At 34.9% G+C, this 15,804-nt stretch overlaps 1 protein-coding gene across 5 annotated transcripts in view; it reads right to left on the bottom strand.

Moving 5' to 3' along the window:
* Positions 1-15,804, bottom strand: part of EFCAB2 (EF-hand calcium binding domain 2) — a 149,942-nt gene that overhangs the window by 47,625 nt on the left and 86,513 nt on the right. For all 5 annotated transcript variants that reach the window (XR_004233962.1, XR_004233963.1, XR_004233964.1 and 2 more), the window contains exon 4: positions 1,320-1,399. Coding sequence is in view for 2 of the 5 variants with exons in the window: in XM_003767767.4 (XP_003767815.1) it covers positions 1,320-1,399 (80 nt within the window). In the remaining 3 variants the exon portion in view is untranslated. The remainder of the gene's footprint in view (positions 1-1,319; positions 1,400-15,804) is intronic.

Below are 15,804 nucleotides of genomic sequence, written 5' to 3'. Positions count from 1 at the left end.
ATTTTTCTTCCAGACTCTCTTCATAGCATATTTTTCTATCCAAATTCTCTTTCTTTTTTTAATAGTTTGGGGGATAGAGGGGCATTCCTCAAACACTTTCACAATGGTACACATAAAGATTTCATAGATTTAGAACTGGAAAGGTCCTTAGAGACCATCAAGTTCAACACTGTATTTTATAGATTTTGCTTTTATCTTAGCTTATACTGAACATAAATATAGTTGCAAGTATCTCTAGCAAGAAGAAAAAGATAGCACAAAGTCTTCTGGAAGAAAGAATAAACCCATAATTACTTGAATGCTTATTTTAATTCCTATCTTTGTTGGATTTCAAGTCAAACTACATCTAGTCCTTTGTGAATTACCCTGAAAGATTTACCTGCTGACTGACACAGCAAATTTCCTTTTTTTTGGTGATTACCCTATCCCAAGGCTCCTAGTAACCTAGCTTTAAAAAATTTAAACTTTGCAAGTTAATTCTTGATTAAATGTGTGCATGGATCAGGAAATCACTGAACACGGCAACAAGATTATACAATGATCAATTCTGATGGACGTGACTCTTTTCAACAATGAGATGATTGAGGCCAGTTCCAATGATCTTGTGATACAGAGAGCCATCTGCATCCAGTGAGAAGGATGTGAGAATTAACTGAGTGTGGATCATAACCTTGAATTTTCACTCTTTTTGTGGTTGTTTGCTTGCATTTTATTTTCCTTCTCATTTTTTTTCTGCTTTGATCTGATATTTTTTGTACAGGAAGATAATGGTATAAATATGTATGCATATATTGGATTTAACATATATTTTTACCAAGTTTAACATATATTGAATTACTTGCCATCTAGGGGAAGGGGTGGATGAAGGGGGAGAATTGAAACACAGGATTTGCAAGGTTAATGTTGAAAAATTATCCATGCATATGTTTTGAAAATAAAAAGCTTTAATAAAAATAAATAAATAAATGCATTCATGGAAGAGGGTATCATTATGAAAAATACCCATCAGCCAATAAAAAGCAATTTTATTTAACTTTAAAATAATGATGATTTTGGCAGTATATTCCTCTCTATAATGATGCTCTGCTTAACGAGATACACAAATGAGTTTGCATTCTTAAAACACACACCAAAACACAGTGGGACAAAGCTAACCCAGAAGTATGGAGACAGACTGGGGGATGTCAGTCTGGGATTAAATATAAAATATAGGTGGGTAGTTTATAAAATGGAAAAAATAATTTAGAGCTAACTTTATATACTAAAATCAACAGAATCCCAATCATATCTGGTCTCAACAATTCTATTAATCCATTTACCTTCTTTCCGAGAGCACTTTAACCATCATTGGGAGAAATTTTTCTAAGCGAATGTATCCTGTGGGTTCTTCTTCTTCTACCTGAAGGTCCAATGGAGAAACACCCATCAGAATTTCAATCTAATTCGTATATATTAAATGCCCAAAGGGTACGTGGAACTATGTAATCCCACAAAACAAGAGGCAGATAGTAGCCAAGAAGCATGACCTTTGGTACCTGATGATATTGGATGAAGATGTGATTGCTGCCTATGGGCTCCATTGTGACAGTGAGTCTGAAATCACTGCTCCGTTTTTGAGGGTTTATAGCTGACAGGTGTATAGCTGGGCCTCTATCGATCTTAACTTGTATGTCAGGCTATTTATGAGGCATTGTAAATTTTCCACTCCCTCTCAAAAATCCTATTAAAAGGCTCGTAGATCCTAATTCGGTAGATGAGCTTATAACAGATTTATTCTTTGAGTAAAAATAAGAGACCTACAGACTGCTGCTAAGCGGGGCATACTGTCATCCAAATGACAGCTATTTTTAATGTGTTTATACTGGCTTCACCCTATTACAAGCTCACAGCCTTCAGACTGCCACCAGAAAAAATAATCCACCTGACGATAGGATGATGTGTTATCAGAATTTCTGATCCCTTTAAAATATAAACCATTGTCTTCAGTTGCTCTATTGTTCAGCTGAGTGAACTGCATTTTAATACTCGTATGGTTCTGATGTGCATGAGTAGCCCTGTGGAGCTGCCATCCCCCTGGGATCCTCATAAAAATAAAACTCTGTCCCATGAGACCGTCTAGGGAACAATCGTTCTAAAATAAATAAAACAGATTTCATTCCTCTTCTGCTTATTCCAGAAACTTGCTCTAGAAGCCAAGGGGATCGGTACTGGTCTAAAGCCTATTTTTCTATCCTTCTCAACCTTTTCAACATAAAAAGGGCACTTTTTCATGAACAGCCTCATTGACCTGAAACTTTAGGAAGGAATAACTCATAATAGATTTTTGGTCATCACAAAGAGAATTTAATCCTAACTTATGCTAGAATTAACATATCAATTTCTTCATTTGTAAAATTAAGGGCTGGACTTTGATTGGTTTTTACATTTCCTCCAGTGCTAAGATCTATGATTCTTCCTAATTCATCTGTGAAATCGGGATAATAATACCACCTATCTCTCAGGATTGTTGTGAGGATCAAATGAAATAATTATCATATATGGAAATATGTTTAAAATGATTGTACAAGTGCTGTTTTTTGAGGGGGGGTAAGGAAAGAAAGGAGAAACAATTGGAAACTTACAATCTTACAAAAATGAATGTTGAAAACTATCTTTCCATGTAATTGGAAAAATTAAATACTATTAAGAAAGAGGTTTAAAAAAAAGAAAAGAATCATTGTAAAGTGCTTAGCAGAGTGCCTGACCCATAATAGACACTATTTGTAGTTTTATTAAATTGTTTCCAACTCTTTGCGAGCCTATTTTGTCCATTTCTTGACAAAATTATTAGAGTGATTTGCCATTTCTTTCTCTCTCATTTTACGTATGAAGAAACTGAGATAAGTAGGGTACAGTGATTTGCCCAGGATAACACAGCCACATTTGAACTCAGGAAGATGAGTCTTTCCTGATCAATCCCAAGTCCAGCACTCTATCATAGCTGCCCAAGCACTATATTAATGTTAGCCATTATCATCATTCTCATTACATGACAGTGTCATATGTATCAGTGACTATTTCCCGTACCATTTACTCTAACTCCAAAGATTGTGACCACCAAGTTGAGAAATATATTATGTCATTATTTCCTAACAAAACTCAGTAGATGTAAAATAAAATTATCTTAAGAAAAATTGGAAAAAGATGTCAGGATAGCAATAGAGGTTTTTAGATGTTCCATTAACACTTTTTAAAAAAAGAAGAGGGAGAGAAAAAACAAGGTAGAAACAGGGCAGAAGGGACAAAATCGTTTTTTTATTTTAAAATTAGTAGAAAATAATTAAGAAGTTTAACATGCTCTTAAATAAACCAGCAACAATGGAAGTGTTTTATTAATAAATACTGCCCTCTGGTGGCCACAATTAATTTGATCTGCCTGGTAAATGCTAGGCTTAGAATTTGTAAAAATAAATTAATTAAATTAAAAACAGCCAAGTTAAGTTGTATAAACAAGCATTTATTAAGCATCTACTATGTGCCTTGCACTGAGAATACAAAGAAAGACAAAAACAATCCTCCCTGCCTTCAGCGAAATTACAGGAGTCAAAATGAAGATTTATAGGGATGAATGAAAATTAGAAAAAGCTCAAATCATAAGAGAGCTTTGAGAAGCCAGGTGCATGCTCAGGGCATCGATCCTCTCTCTGAAACTACACAATATATATACACTTACACAAACACATATAAACACATGCATTCATCCAACCATAATAACTCTCAAAAATAATTCACTGGAGTCCCACTCTGATGCCTTATTGTTGGATTGAAGGTGACCCTGGATTGTCAAAGACTATGGTGATAGAGAGAAGCCTGGGAGGGCCTTCCAAGCTGGAAAAGCTTAGAAGAATAGCCTAGAGATGAACTATTATCTTACAACTGTTATGCTTATTATCCAGGACCACTTCTGCTTAGCTCAGAGAGATCATCACTGGTTGGGCCAAAGGATGATGAGTTTTGCAGCCATAGCCACTCTCAAAAACCCTAAGTCATGGAGAGGTGGTGAGCTGTGTCAGTGAAGGAAGAACTAATCCCAGCAAAATTACAGATCACAAAATCACATCTCGAAGTCTGCTTGTAATCAGCAGGAACCTATTACAATCCTTTAGATTCTGAAAGGTCTGATAATGAAAGGAATAGTGGCTCTATTGTTCAAATAAAATAAAACCAAGTTTCCTTTCCTCATAATAGAATATTATATATTCTTTTCTAGGTTAAATGGTTAAACATACAGATGTTTAACATACAAATGTTAAATATACAAGTTTGTATACCAGAAGAAGCCTTCTCCCAAAGAAATGAATCTTTAATTGGTGAAATTTCAAGCGCTGTATCAAGATAGTGAGAAAGATTTTTTTTAAGTAGTGGTTAACATTTAAAATAGCTAGCATTTATATATGGTATCCCAAAAGTATGCAAAGCTCCTAAATCTCCAGTGCTGGATACATGGTACTTAATTAATGTTTTTTTATTCTTATTCATTTTTGCTTCCTTGCTTTCTCTCTCATGACCTAGAAGAAGGTATATTAATTTATAGCAATGTCTACTACTTATACATGTAATTTCCGTAGTTTCCTATACTAAAAAAGAAGGGAAATCAATCTTTTAGCAACAATAAACCTCTAATTCAGTGGTTTGCAAATTTTCCCATCAGATCACTTTTCCACAAAACAAAAGCAAAACATCAAAATAGTAAGAAAAGATACAGAATTGATTTTATTTTTCTTTTATTTATTTATTTATTCTTCTTTCTTTTATTTGAAGGAAATTTGCAGTTTGGAGGGCAATGAGGGGTAGCTACTAAGAAAAGAAAAAACAAACAAACAGGTTCTTGATTTTAAAATATGTATAATAACATCATTCCAAATTGTTTCACTTAAGAGAAAAAGGCTACTGTGGAGAAATGCAGGTAGTAGGAGGCTAGTATTACCCTAGCTAGAAGAATATTTATGAGAATAAATAATACTTTCCTTTGTGACAACAATCATAGGAGAATAGCAAAGCATTAGGTAAATACTGTCTGATTCCATTCCAGTGAAAATAGGTCAGTGTTCTTAACCCTATCTTGCAGATGAGAAAATGTTGGCAGAGAAAGGTTAAGTGCTTTAGCCATGGCCACAGAGGAAGTCAGGGGTTTTGATTCAATTATAATACAGAGTTCCTGACTCCTCCCTCCTCTAGTCAAATCATTAAGCTATATCTTTTCCCATTACAACATTATTTATTTTAATGCTGAATCCACTGAAAAGATACAATAAAACCCACTGTGAAAATTCATTTCTCTCTAGTGACACAACAATCAGTCAATAAACTGAACTATTTCATGCTTCACAAAAACCAAGATAATATCTGTAGTTAAGATGTTTTATGAAGCACCTACATTTCAAGTAGTTCCAGGTCACCAGCAAGAGATACACACAAGATTCATTTTTAACTATTTATAGTGAAAATTAAGTTTCACTATTTATAGAGAAAATTATAGTGAAAATGAAAACCACAAGAAAAACTTTTTTTATTCCCAAAAGTCAATTTAAAAGTGTAGATTGTAAGCAGAAAGATTTGGGGGGGGGGGCGGGAATCATGCTTAGTAAAGAAAATAATACAGTGTTCCAAAAGTCTTAATGAAGCTTGAAGTTGAATACTCAATTTAAGGTATTTCAGAGATTTAAGTTTGAAGATTTAACACTTTTCTAGGACTTTTGGGGTAATCTGTATTCACTAGCAAAATGTTTTCTATTTCAAAGAAGGGGGAAACTTTTCAACCAAAAAAAAAAATAGTGATATTTATAAAAAGGAGTAAATGAATAACTGGATTATCATATGTTCTTTAAAAATATTTTTCTGCTCAGGATTTAGAAAAGTGGGAAGATCTATTCTGACACATTTACAGGTTGCACAAATTTTGGTATTTATGCAATTCTAAATAAAACTACCTAATCTTTATGGGATATAGGCCTCCTAACAATTAGGAAACAAAATTGAAAAAGGTTACCATGTTAGGAAAAGGAAACCTATTGAATATGGAACCAATAGGACCTAAATCTGAGACCCAGTTCTGTCAATTACTATCTGTGTGATGTTAGGTAAATCACAATGTCTCTGATTATTTGTTCATCTATAAAATGTAGATAATAGAACTTTATCATTCAATCCATTTTAGAAAAAAATATCATCTATTTCAGGGGGTCGTTGCAGATATTAAATGAGTTGACATATGTGAAAAGATATTTAAATAGTAAAACACTATATAGATTGTAAATTCCTTAAGAGTAGAAGTTGTCCTCTGTCTCTTTTTGTACCACTGCTTAGCATAGTGTTTGGCACAAAGGTGATTAACAAATGCTTATTGACAATGTGTCATGAATATTTTTTTCATTTCCATACAAAATATATCTGTGAGACTGTGGGTAAGTCACTTAATTTCTCAGGGTCCCTTTCTGTACCCTCCCTCACTCTAAATTTCTAAATTGTTAAATAGTTTCAGATCTGCCTTGGTAAGGGAAGCTTCCTCACCCAATGTTCACATGGATAAAATAACAAGTTTGGAACCTCCCCCTTCTCCATCATCAAAATTGCTTAAGTTATTCCAATTGACTCAAACCTCCCCCAGCTCAGCTCCTCTAGATATTAGCTCAACTTTCACTCCCTACCATCACCCCCACTACCTGGTAGTGCTTTTCTATTCTCTTGGTGGATGCTTGGATCGAATAAAGACATCTTCAGAAAACGACAGCCAGGGATCATCCCATGGGGAAATTTTACTTATAAATAAAAGGAAGCAAATGAATTTATTTATATTCTCAAAAAGGGTTTTGATGAGGTTAACCATTTTGTTGAAATAAACAAATATAAAAGGGAAACCAAATCATGCCGTATTAGATTGAAGAGTAAATTAAGAAAGGGAAAATAAGAAGAAAGGAAACAAGCAAATACTTGCTGATTAAGCATCTATTATGTGCCAAATACTGCTAAGGGATTTATATAACAATTCCAACAACTCTGATCCTCAGAACCATCCTGGGAAGTCGGTACAATAAAGACAACAAATAGATCATTTCTTTGAATGAAGAAATATTAACAATGAGACTTTGGGGAATATTAGTGCTACGACTGATTTTATGGAACACTTCTATCAGTTATCTTGAAGGGGACGTGCATAATGAAATTTCTGAATATCCATAAGTATCCCAAGCATGAAGATGATACCAAGGAAAGATGATGGGAATAAAGTGCAAGAACATCTCACAAAGTAGTATAAGTGGAAAGAAAAGTAATAGATGCAAATTAATGCAAATATCTTGTAATGTAGTTAAGTGAATTTATACTTTTTTTAAGGAAGGTATGTGGGGGGGGGGCGGCAATTTGAAATAGTGTTTTGCTATGGAAGATATGTTGGACACTTCTAGCAAAGTCCAGAGAAACACATAGCTTAACATTGAAGGACCTAGTGTTTTGGAGAAAAAAAATCTGAAAACCAGGACCCCTTTACATCATCCCTTATTCCCTAGAGCTGCAGGAGGCAGGCTAGATCAAAAAAATACAGGAGAGGATTGGAGACTGAATATAATAAAGGATACCAGAAGCACATAAAGCAAAATGAAGGGCAACCATTTTCTTTAACAGGTTCCTTCTGGTATTGTCAGGAAGAATATTGACTGTTCTACACAATGGAAGCTCAGGTTCTCCTTTCTGTTGACATCCTCAGCACCTGGCCCACAGCAGGTTCTTAATAAAAATTTGTTAAGAGTTTGATTGTTTGTGATAAAGATTAGGGAAATGGTTCTTATACATAGCCCCCTTTTCCCTTCACATTTGCCACCACCCTCATGAAATAGACTACAAAAGGAATGACTGCATTCTCTTATTCTCTCTTCTCTCTTGCTCCTGATATGTGCAGTTCTCTCCCTAATAAGGAGTGAGAGTAAAGTGCTTGTTTAAGTTTTTAATTTATGCTATGATCTTTAACATTTCTTTTGGGTGGAGGAAATAAATAATTATCCTATACCTGATTTACATCATACACTGACTATCTTTCTATTCTTCATTTTTGAGGAGACCCTAGACATTAGCCAAATCTATGTTTTAAGTAATTTTTTTCCAGGATTCCATGGTAGGATTAATAAAAAGTAATAAAGGGAGTAAGAAGAGCCTGAACTCTCTCTTAGATGCCAAGTTCCCCAAAAGTGAACTTGATCTACATTTGTAGAGCCAGGGTTAGGTCCCCTTAATGGAAAAGGATGAAGGTGACTAACTTAACCATATTGAGCCTGCTAATAGTAGTAGTCATTATATGTAACGATTAGCTTTGAATTATCAGGTATAACTTGGGAAAATAATCTAGAAGTCATTGTAGACTATTTTTCTTTTTTTTTCTTTTTTTTTTTTTTTATTTAATAGCCTTTTATTTACAGGATTTATACATGGGTAACTTTTACAGCATTAACAATTGCCAAACCTCTTGTTCCAATTTTTCACCTCTTACCCCCCCCCCCCCCCCCTAGATGGCAGGATGACCAGTAGATGTTAAATATATTAAAATATAACTTAGATACACAATAAGTATACATGACCAAAACATTATTTTGCTGTACAAAAAGAATCAGACTCTGAATTATTGTACAATTAGCTTGTGAAGGAAATCAAAAATGCATGTGTGCATAAATATAGGGATTGGGGATTTAATGTAATGGTTTTTAGTCATCTCCCAGAGTTATTTTTCTGGGCATAGCTAGCTCAGTTCATTACTGCTCCATTAGAAATGATTTGGTTGATCTCGTTGCTGAGGATGGCCTGATCCATCAGAACTGGTCATCATCTAGTATTGTTGTTGAAGTATATAATGATCTCCTGGTCCTGCTCATTTCACTCAGCATCAGTTCGTGTAAGTCTCTCCAGGCCTTTCTGAAATCATCCTGTTGGTCATTTCTTACAGAACAGTAATATTCCATAATTTTCATATACCACAATTTATTCAGCCATTCTCCAACTGATGGACATCCATTCAGTTTCCAGTTTCTAGCCACTACAAAAAGGGCTGCCACAAACATTCGTGCACATACAGGTCCCTTTCCCTTCTTTATAATCTCTTTGGGATATAATCCCAGTAGTAACACTGCTGGATCAAAGGGTATGCACAGTTTGATAACTTTTTGAGCATAGTTCCAAACTACTCTCCAAAATGGTTGGATTCGTTCACAACTCCACCAACAATGCATCAATGTCCCAGTTTTCCCACATCCCCTCCAACAATCATCATTATTTTTTCCTGTCATCTTAGCCAATCTGACAGGTGTGTAGTGGTATCTTAGAGTTGTCTTAATTTGCATTTCTCTGATTAATAATGACTTGGAGCATCTTTTCATATGACTAGAAATAGTTTCAATTTCTTCATCTGAGAATTGTCTGTTCATATCCTTTGACCATTTTTCAATTGGAGAATGGCTTGATTTTTTATAAATTAGAGTTAATTCTCTATATATTTTGGAAATGAGGCCTTTATCAGAACCTTTGACTGTAAAAATATTTTCCCAGTTTATTGCTTCCCTTCTAATCTTGTCTGCATTAGTTTTGTTTGTACAAAAACTTTTCAGTTTGGTATAATCGAAATTTTCTATTTTGTGATCAGTAATGATCTCTAGTTCTGTTTTTGTAGACTATTTTTCAATGTAGATCACATATCCCCTTTAGACTACAGCCTTCTCATCTGTAAAATAACAAAGTTGGACTAGAAAACATCTAAAATCCATTCCAACTCAAGTTCTTTTGTGTATGAAACAACAGCCCAAATGGGCTACCACAGCTAAGAAAAAACAAAACTACTAATAAAATGATGACCATACAACTTTAGGAAAGGCAATTAAGTGGTGCAATGGATAGAGCTCCAATGGATTGGAGTCAGAAAAACCTAAATTCTAATTCTGCTGAGATATTGATTGGCTATGTGACCTCACACAAGGCAATTAACCTCTCTGTCTCAGTTTCCTCAAGTAATGTTTAAAAATTACATGGAGAATGAAGAAAAAAATCAAAAGAATGATATATGCAATGTAAAAAAAAGTTAACATGGGAATTAATAAAACTGTAGGCAAATGTAATAGTTAAATATGAGTGCCAAGCTGATAAAGTTAAGAAGCAAGTAGGTAGAACAGTGGATAGAGCACTTGACCTACTGTCAGAAAGACTCATCTTCCTGAGTTCAAATCTGGCTTCAGACACTTACTAGCTGTGTGACATTAGGCAAGTCACTTGGCTCTATTTACCCCTCAGTTTCCTCATCTTTAAAATGAGCTAGAAAAAGAAGCAGCAAACATTCAGTCTCTTTAGGAAAAAAAAAAAAAAAAAAAAAACAAATATGGTCACCAAGAGTCGAAATGACTGAACAATAACAAATCAAGGTTAAAAGGCACACCCATCTTTTCTCTTCAGAATTAACAAATCTAACTTTTTTTTTCTAGGAAATGTAGTTTATGAAGAATTTTGTTTGGATGTTTGTTGGGAAATATCTCCTCTGTCAAAACAAAATGTAAATATTTTTAAGTCATGAATAACGACTACCTAATGACTGAATATATTAATAAGGGATAGGAGTAGTACATAAAGTACAAAAATGAAGAGCAACCATTTTTTATTATAGCTTTTTATTAACAAACATATGCATGGATAATTTTTCCAACATTGACCCTTGCAAAACCTTCTATTCCCAATTTTCCCCTCCTTTCCCTCACTGCCTTCTCCACCCCTAGATGGCAGGTAGTCCAATACATGCAACTATTTTCTTTTACATGTTCCTTCTTGCTATTGTCAGAAAGAACAGTGACTTCTATAGAATGGAAGTTCACATCCTCTTTTCTGTTGACATCCTCAGCACTGGGCCACAGCAGGTCCTTAATAAATATTTGTTAGTGTTCCATTGATCGTCTGCTGGAAGATTGGGGGAATGACTCATTCCCACCCTTTTTTCTCCCTTGACATTTGCCATCACACCTGTGAAGGCCTTCATCATTTTCTAGTTGGCTTTCCTGCCTTCAGTTTCTCCCCACTCTGATTCATGTCTCACTAGGCTATCAAAGTGTTCTAAATCAAATGCAAGGATGACCGGGTCACAACATTATTCAATAACCACAAGTGGCTTCCTGTTGCCTCAAGATCAAATATAAAATCTTTAGTTTGACTTTTCCTTAACAGCTGGTTTCTGCCCAGCTTTCCTCAGAACAAGTGAGTTCAAGCTTTTTAAGGGAAAATTAAGAGCATGACCAATTACTTCCCAGCCAATGGAATTCTCGCTTCTGATTCAATCAAGAAAATTGATTCACCTTTAGTAAAAGTATATAGGGCTTAAAGGTATAGAATGAGATACACATTTTCGGACACAACTAATAAACATATGGATTTGTTTCCAAGGGTATACTGTAAGGAGCAGACTCAAACTGAATTGAAAGAGCTGATTACTAAATTTTTTTCAATGTGAGCAATAGTTTATACCTTGCAAATAAGCTAACCTACACACAGTTAGTGTCTGAAGCTGTATCTGAACTCAGGTATGTCTGTCTTCAGGCCCAACACTTTATCTACTCATCATGTAGCTGGTTGAATATAAGCCATATTCTCTGAAATGAAATACTTTTAAAAGGAAAAAATACATTGAAAATAATTACACATGAAATTATTATTATATTTTTTTAATTTACCATATTGGTACAAATAAAGGCCACAGAGATTTCTAGGATACTCTTAAAATAAGATTACTTTTAAAAGAAAAAAATTACACAAAATTATCACATAAAATAAATTTATCACAAAAGATTTTTTAAACTTTTTTCAATTCAAAGATCTTTTATTCATTTTTGTCGTCATGACTTTCTTCATCATTATCATTTTATTGATGTTCTTTTCTCCCTGATCTTCCCACCCACACCATTCATGCTTTAAACAAACCAGATTTAGAAAGTGTATGTCTGAGTCACCACAGAGCCATAAAATATGAATATGTTACCTGCCTACTCATCTAGATATGATAATACAACCATTGTATGTGTTATTTATGTGTTCCAAGAAGAAACTTCTTCCTTTTTCTATTTAATTCCCTAGTTGATGTTTTGTTCTGATGATGCACTTCCACTTTAGGGAACTTCTAGCTGAAGCTGTAACCTAAAGCAAGACTGATTTCTAAGTAGAACTCATTAAAAAGGTAATTAATTTCAAGCACAGGATGCAAAATCAACTTTGTGCCTAAGAGAAGTAAGAGTAAATTGAAAAAAGAAATTTCTTATGGAAAGAGGCACAGGGTTTTTTTTACTTTTTAAACTGAAAGGGGTTGGCTTTCTTTGGGGGGGGGTCTTTTTTTGTGGGAAAGAAGAAAAAATGTTAGGGAATTTAGCTAAGTGAGAGACACAATTGTTTTCTTTCATTCCTTCCTAGAAACTTCTTCCTTATATGGCAATGACTGTGGTGCTACTAACATTAAACCCTAAACTCCCATGGGGAGAAGGGGTCCCCAAAGCAAATGACTTCTTTTAGTTCTAAAGGTAAGGAGGCTATACTTCTAGTACTATAGCTCAGGAATTCCCACTGGTATGCTTCTCCCCATTGTTTATCCATTCATATTGATTAGTCAGTCAGACTTGATGGCTTTTATAAATGGATTTTTACTAAGATAGTATAGTCAGAACAGAGGGTACAAAATATCACCCCAAATTGGGGGCACACCCTCCCACAAGTACATGAGTAAGACAAGGGAAAGGAGGTTCAAGCTTAGAACGTATGAAATGACAAAAGGGCTAACAGAACTCCTAGAAGTCCTGATATCCCTTTCATGAAGCTCCTGCAAAACTGTTGTGCGTAGTTTGTCCTTGTTTCTCAATGAGGACTGCCATCAGGTGCTAAGATGCTCTTGAGAATTTGGAATCTTTCAGATCTTTCAAAATTCAAAGCATTTTCCTCTGGTCAAGTGTGCTAGAGGAAGAAGGAAGGGGAAGACTTTTTCCTGCCTCCTCTACCACCTTCCCTTTCCCCCAATAATGATCCTCCCAGGTACTTGGATGGAATTGTTTCCACCACTGAGCTGGCCAGGCAATTGAATTCTGAGCTTTGAATTGGTCTGATCTTTTATTCTAAACTCATAGGATGAAGTTCAATCTCTTCAGCCTATTTTTATACCCTTTCTGTGTAGCATCATTTCATTTTATTTCATGGCTGAAAATACTCTACTTATTTTCTAAGTTGGAAATTAATCAGGTAGTTTGTAGGTAGTTCAATGCCTTTGATTGATTTATTGATTCAATAGAAATATTGTCACCTGAGAAATGTATCAGGGCAAGCAGGGGCAAGTGAGTGATTGAATGATTGATTCATTTGATTCTTATACTTAACAACTGAGAGGAGAAATGGAAAACAGATGTCTTTTGCCAAGTGAGACAAGTGAAAGTGCTTACTTGAGAATAAAATGCTGGGAGAAGTGCTGAACACATAAAAGGAGCCAGGGAGCCTTGGAAGCCAAATATAAGGTTAAGAGAGGAAACGGATTAAAAAAAAAATTATCAGAGTGAGTAAACATTTATTAGGAATCTTTTCAAAAGTCAGCTATCTTCCTAAAAATTTAATGATTATCTAAAACTTTAACATAAACTATTTTCATAATTATTTTTAATATAAAAAGCTATGAAAATTCACGGTTTAAATCTGAGCAAAGTCACCACCTAATATTATATAGGAAGGTTACAGCTTCGAGATACTCAATCACGGCACATTGCTACCACCTGGTGGCAGTGTGCCCAAACTACAGTCAGGGATATAATCAAGGAGCAAAAAAACAAGTCTCCAGGAAGTGAAACTTCAAATAAGACAGGTTAAAGTTAATACCATTAGCAAAATGTATCAAAGAATATATGTCTTTCATGAGTTTTTGGCTATTCTGTATTTTTTACAAGTAGGAAGGCATAACAAATTCAATTTAATTCAATTCAACAAACATTATGCCCTTTCCATGGCCAACAAGGTGCTGTACTCCAGGAATACCTGAAAAGAAAGAAAAATACCTGTGGCTAGTAGAATGAGGAGGAAGTGGTGCCTGAACTCAGCATTGGTAAATAATTATTAATTATATTAATTATCACATTGTTATTATTGACATGTTGATAATTCTTAATTGTCCATATTAATAAAGAAGCATAGGAAAGGAGGAGATGAAAAAGGAATATCCATTCAGCACAAAAGCAGAAGTGGGAGATGGCACATTAACCTCTGGGAATAACTAATAAATTGTCCAATTTTCCTGATCAGAGAATGTATGAAACTAAATAAGATTAGAAATACAGGTTGGAGACACATTGTGTGGGCTTTTAATGGTAAGGTCAGCAGTTTGTACTTCTCCTAGAAGCAAAGGAGATTGGATAAAAGTCTTTGAGGACAAATAACAGCCTGGAAGTCTAGAGAGTAGGTTCTAGTCCTATTTATGCCACTGACTAGTTACTTCATTTCTCCTCTGTAAAAGAAGCAGATTAAACTGGCTCTCGAAATTTCCTTCCAATTCCAAGTATCTAGGCTTCAATGGTTTCTAAAAGGTTTCTAAAAAATTAAGACACAGAGCTCCCTGAAACTGGGGAAACCCAAGTTTTAGAGCCTTCCTTCTTAATGTGTGTGTGTGTGTGTGTGTGCGCGCACATGTATATATATATTTACATATATATGTATGTATGTGTATGTATATACACGTGTGTGTGTATGTGTGTATATATATATATATATATTCACAGTGGGCGAAAAAACCATTTTTCCCCATTCTAGGTTTAAAAACATCCCTAAGTAAGGTAAAAATAAAGTAAGCAATTTGGTTTCTTCCCATGTACCCCTTTAAATGACTTCTTTCTAGTCCTGACTTTCTAGGACTGAGGCTTGATCTCAAGGCAACTTTCTCTACTATGAACTTCATCATTTCTTCCATAATCCAAACCTACTTAAAGTATCTGATGTTTTACCCCTCCCAGGGTCTTTTACATGGGGAAAAAAGGTACATTTCATTTTAACAAATATTTAGTAAGATTTTATGATGTGTAGAGTATGGTAATAAAAGATGAATAAGACATGGTTCCCAGCATCATGGAGCTTGCTAAGAGAAAAATGACATTCACAAATGTCCTCTTGTTGCCAAGCCTATTTCAGGGCCTTTTATCCTTAGCCTATTACAATACTTCATCTCAAGTCTCCCTGTCTCAAATCTCTTCCCACTCCAATCCTAGTCTTCTCTTGCTTGCCAAATTGATTTTTCTAAATCTTAGGTCTATCCATTTCTGTCTCTGTTTCTGTCTCACACACACACACACACACACACACACACACACACACACACCCTCTCTAGGGCTTTTTATTAGTTATATATCATATTTTTATTTATTTATTTATTATGTATTATATTTAGGGCTTCTTATTATCTCTAGGATCAAATATAAACTCATGTTTGGCATTTATAACTTTCCCTTTCCTACCTTCCAGCCCTTTCAGACCTTGCTACTTTCCATGATCCAGCTAGCCTGGCCCATTTGCACTTCCCCAGGGCCTATAGTTCATCCCAGCCCCAAGCCTTTCTCCTGGCTGTCCCCCAGGCTTAGAATGCTCTTACCCCTTACCTCTAACTCTTAGCTTCTCTGGCTTCCTTTAGGACTCGGGTCAAACCCCACCTTTCCTGATCCCACCAGCTACAAATGCCTTCCCAGGTTAGATTACCTTCACATACTCTATATCTACCTTCTATATGTCTAGATATTAACATCTCGG

This window comes from Sarcophilus harrisii, chromosome 4 (assembly GCF_902635505.1).
Source record: "Sarcophilus harrisii chromosome 4, mSarHar1.11, whole genome shotgun sequence".
In the NCBI taxonomy this organism is placed as follows: Eukaryota; Metazoa; Chordata; class Mammalia; order Dasyuromorphia; family Dasyuridae; genus Sarcophilus; species Sarcophilus harrisii.
The sequence above is the reverse complement of the archived record's forward strand: the minus strand, read 5'-3'. Positions and strand labels throughout refer to the sequence as shown.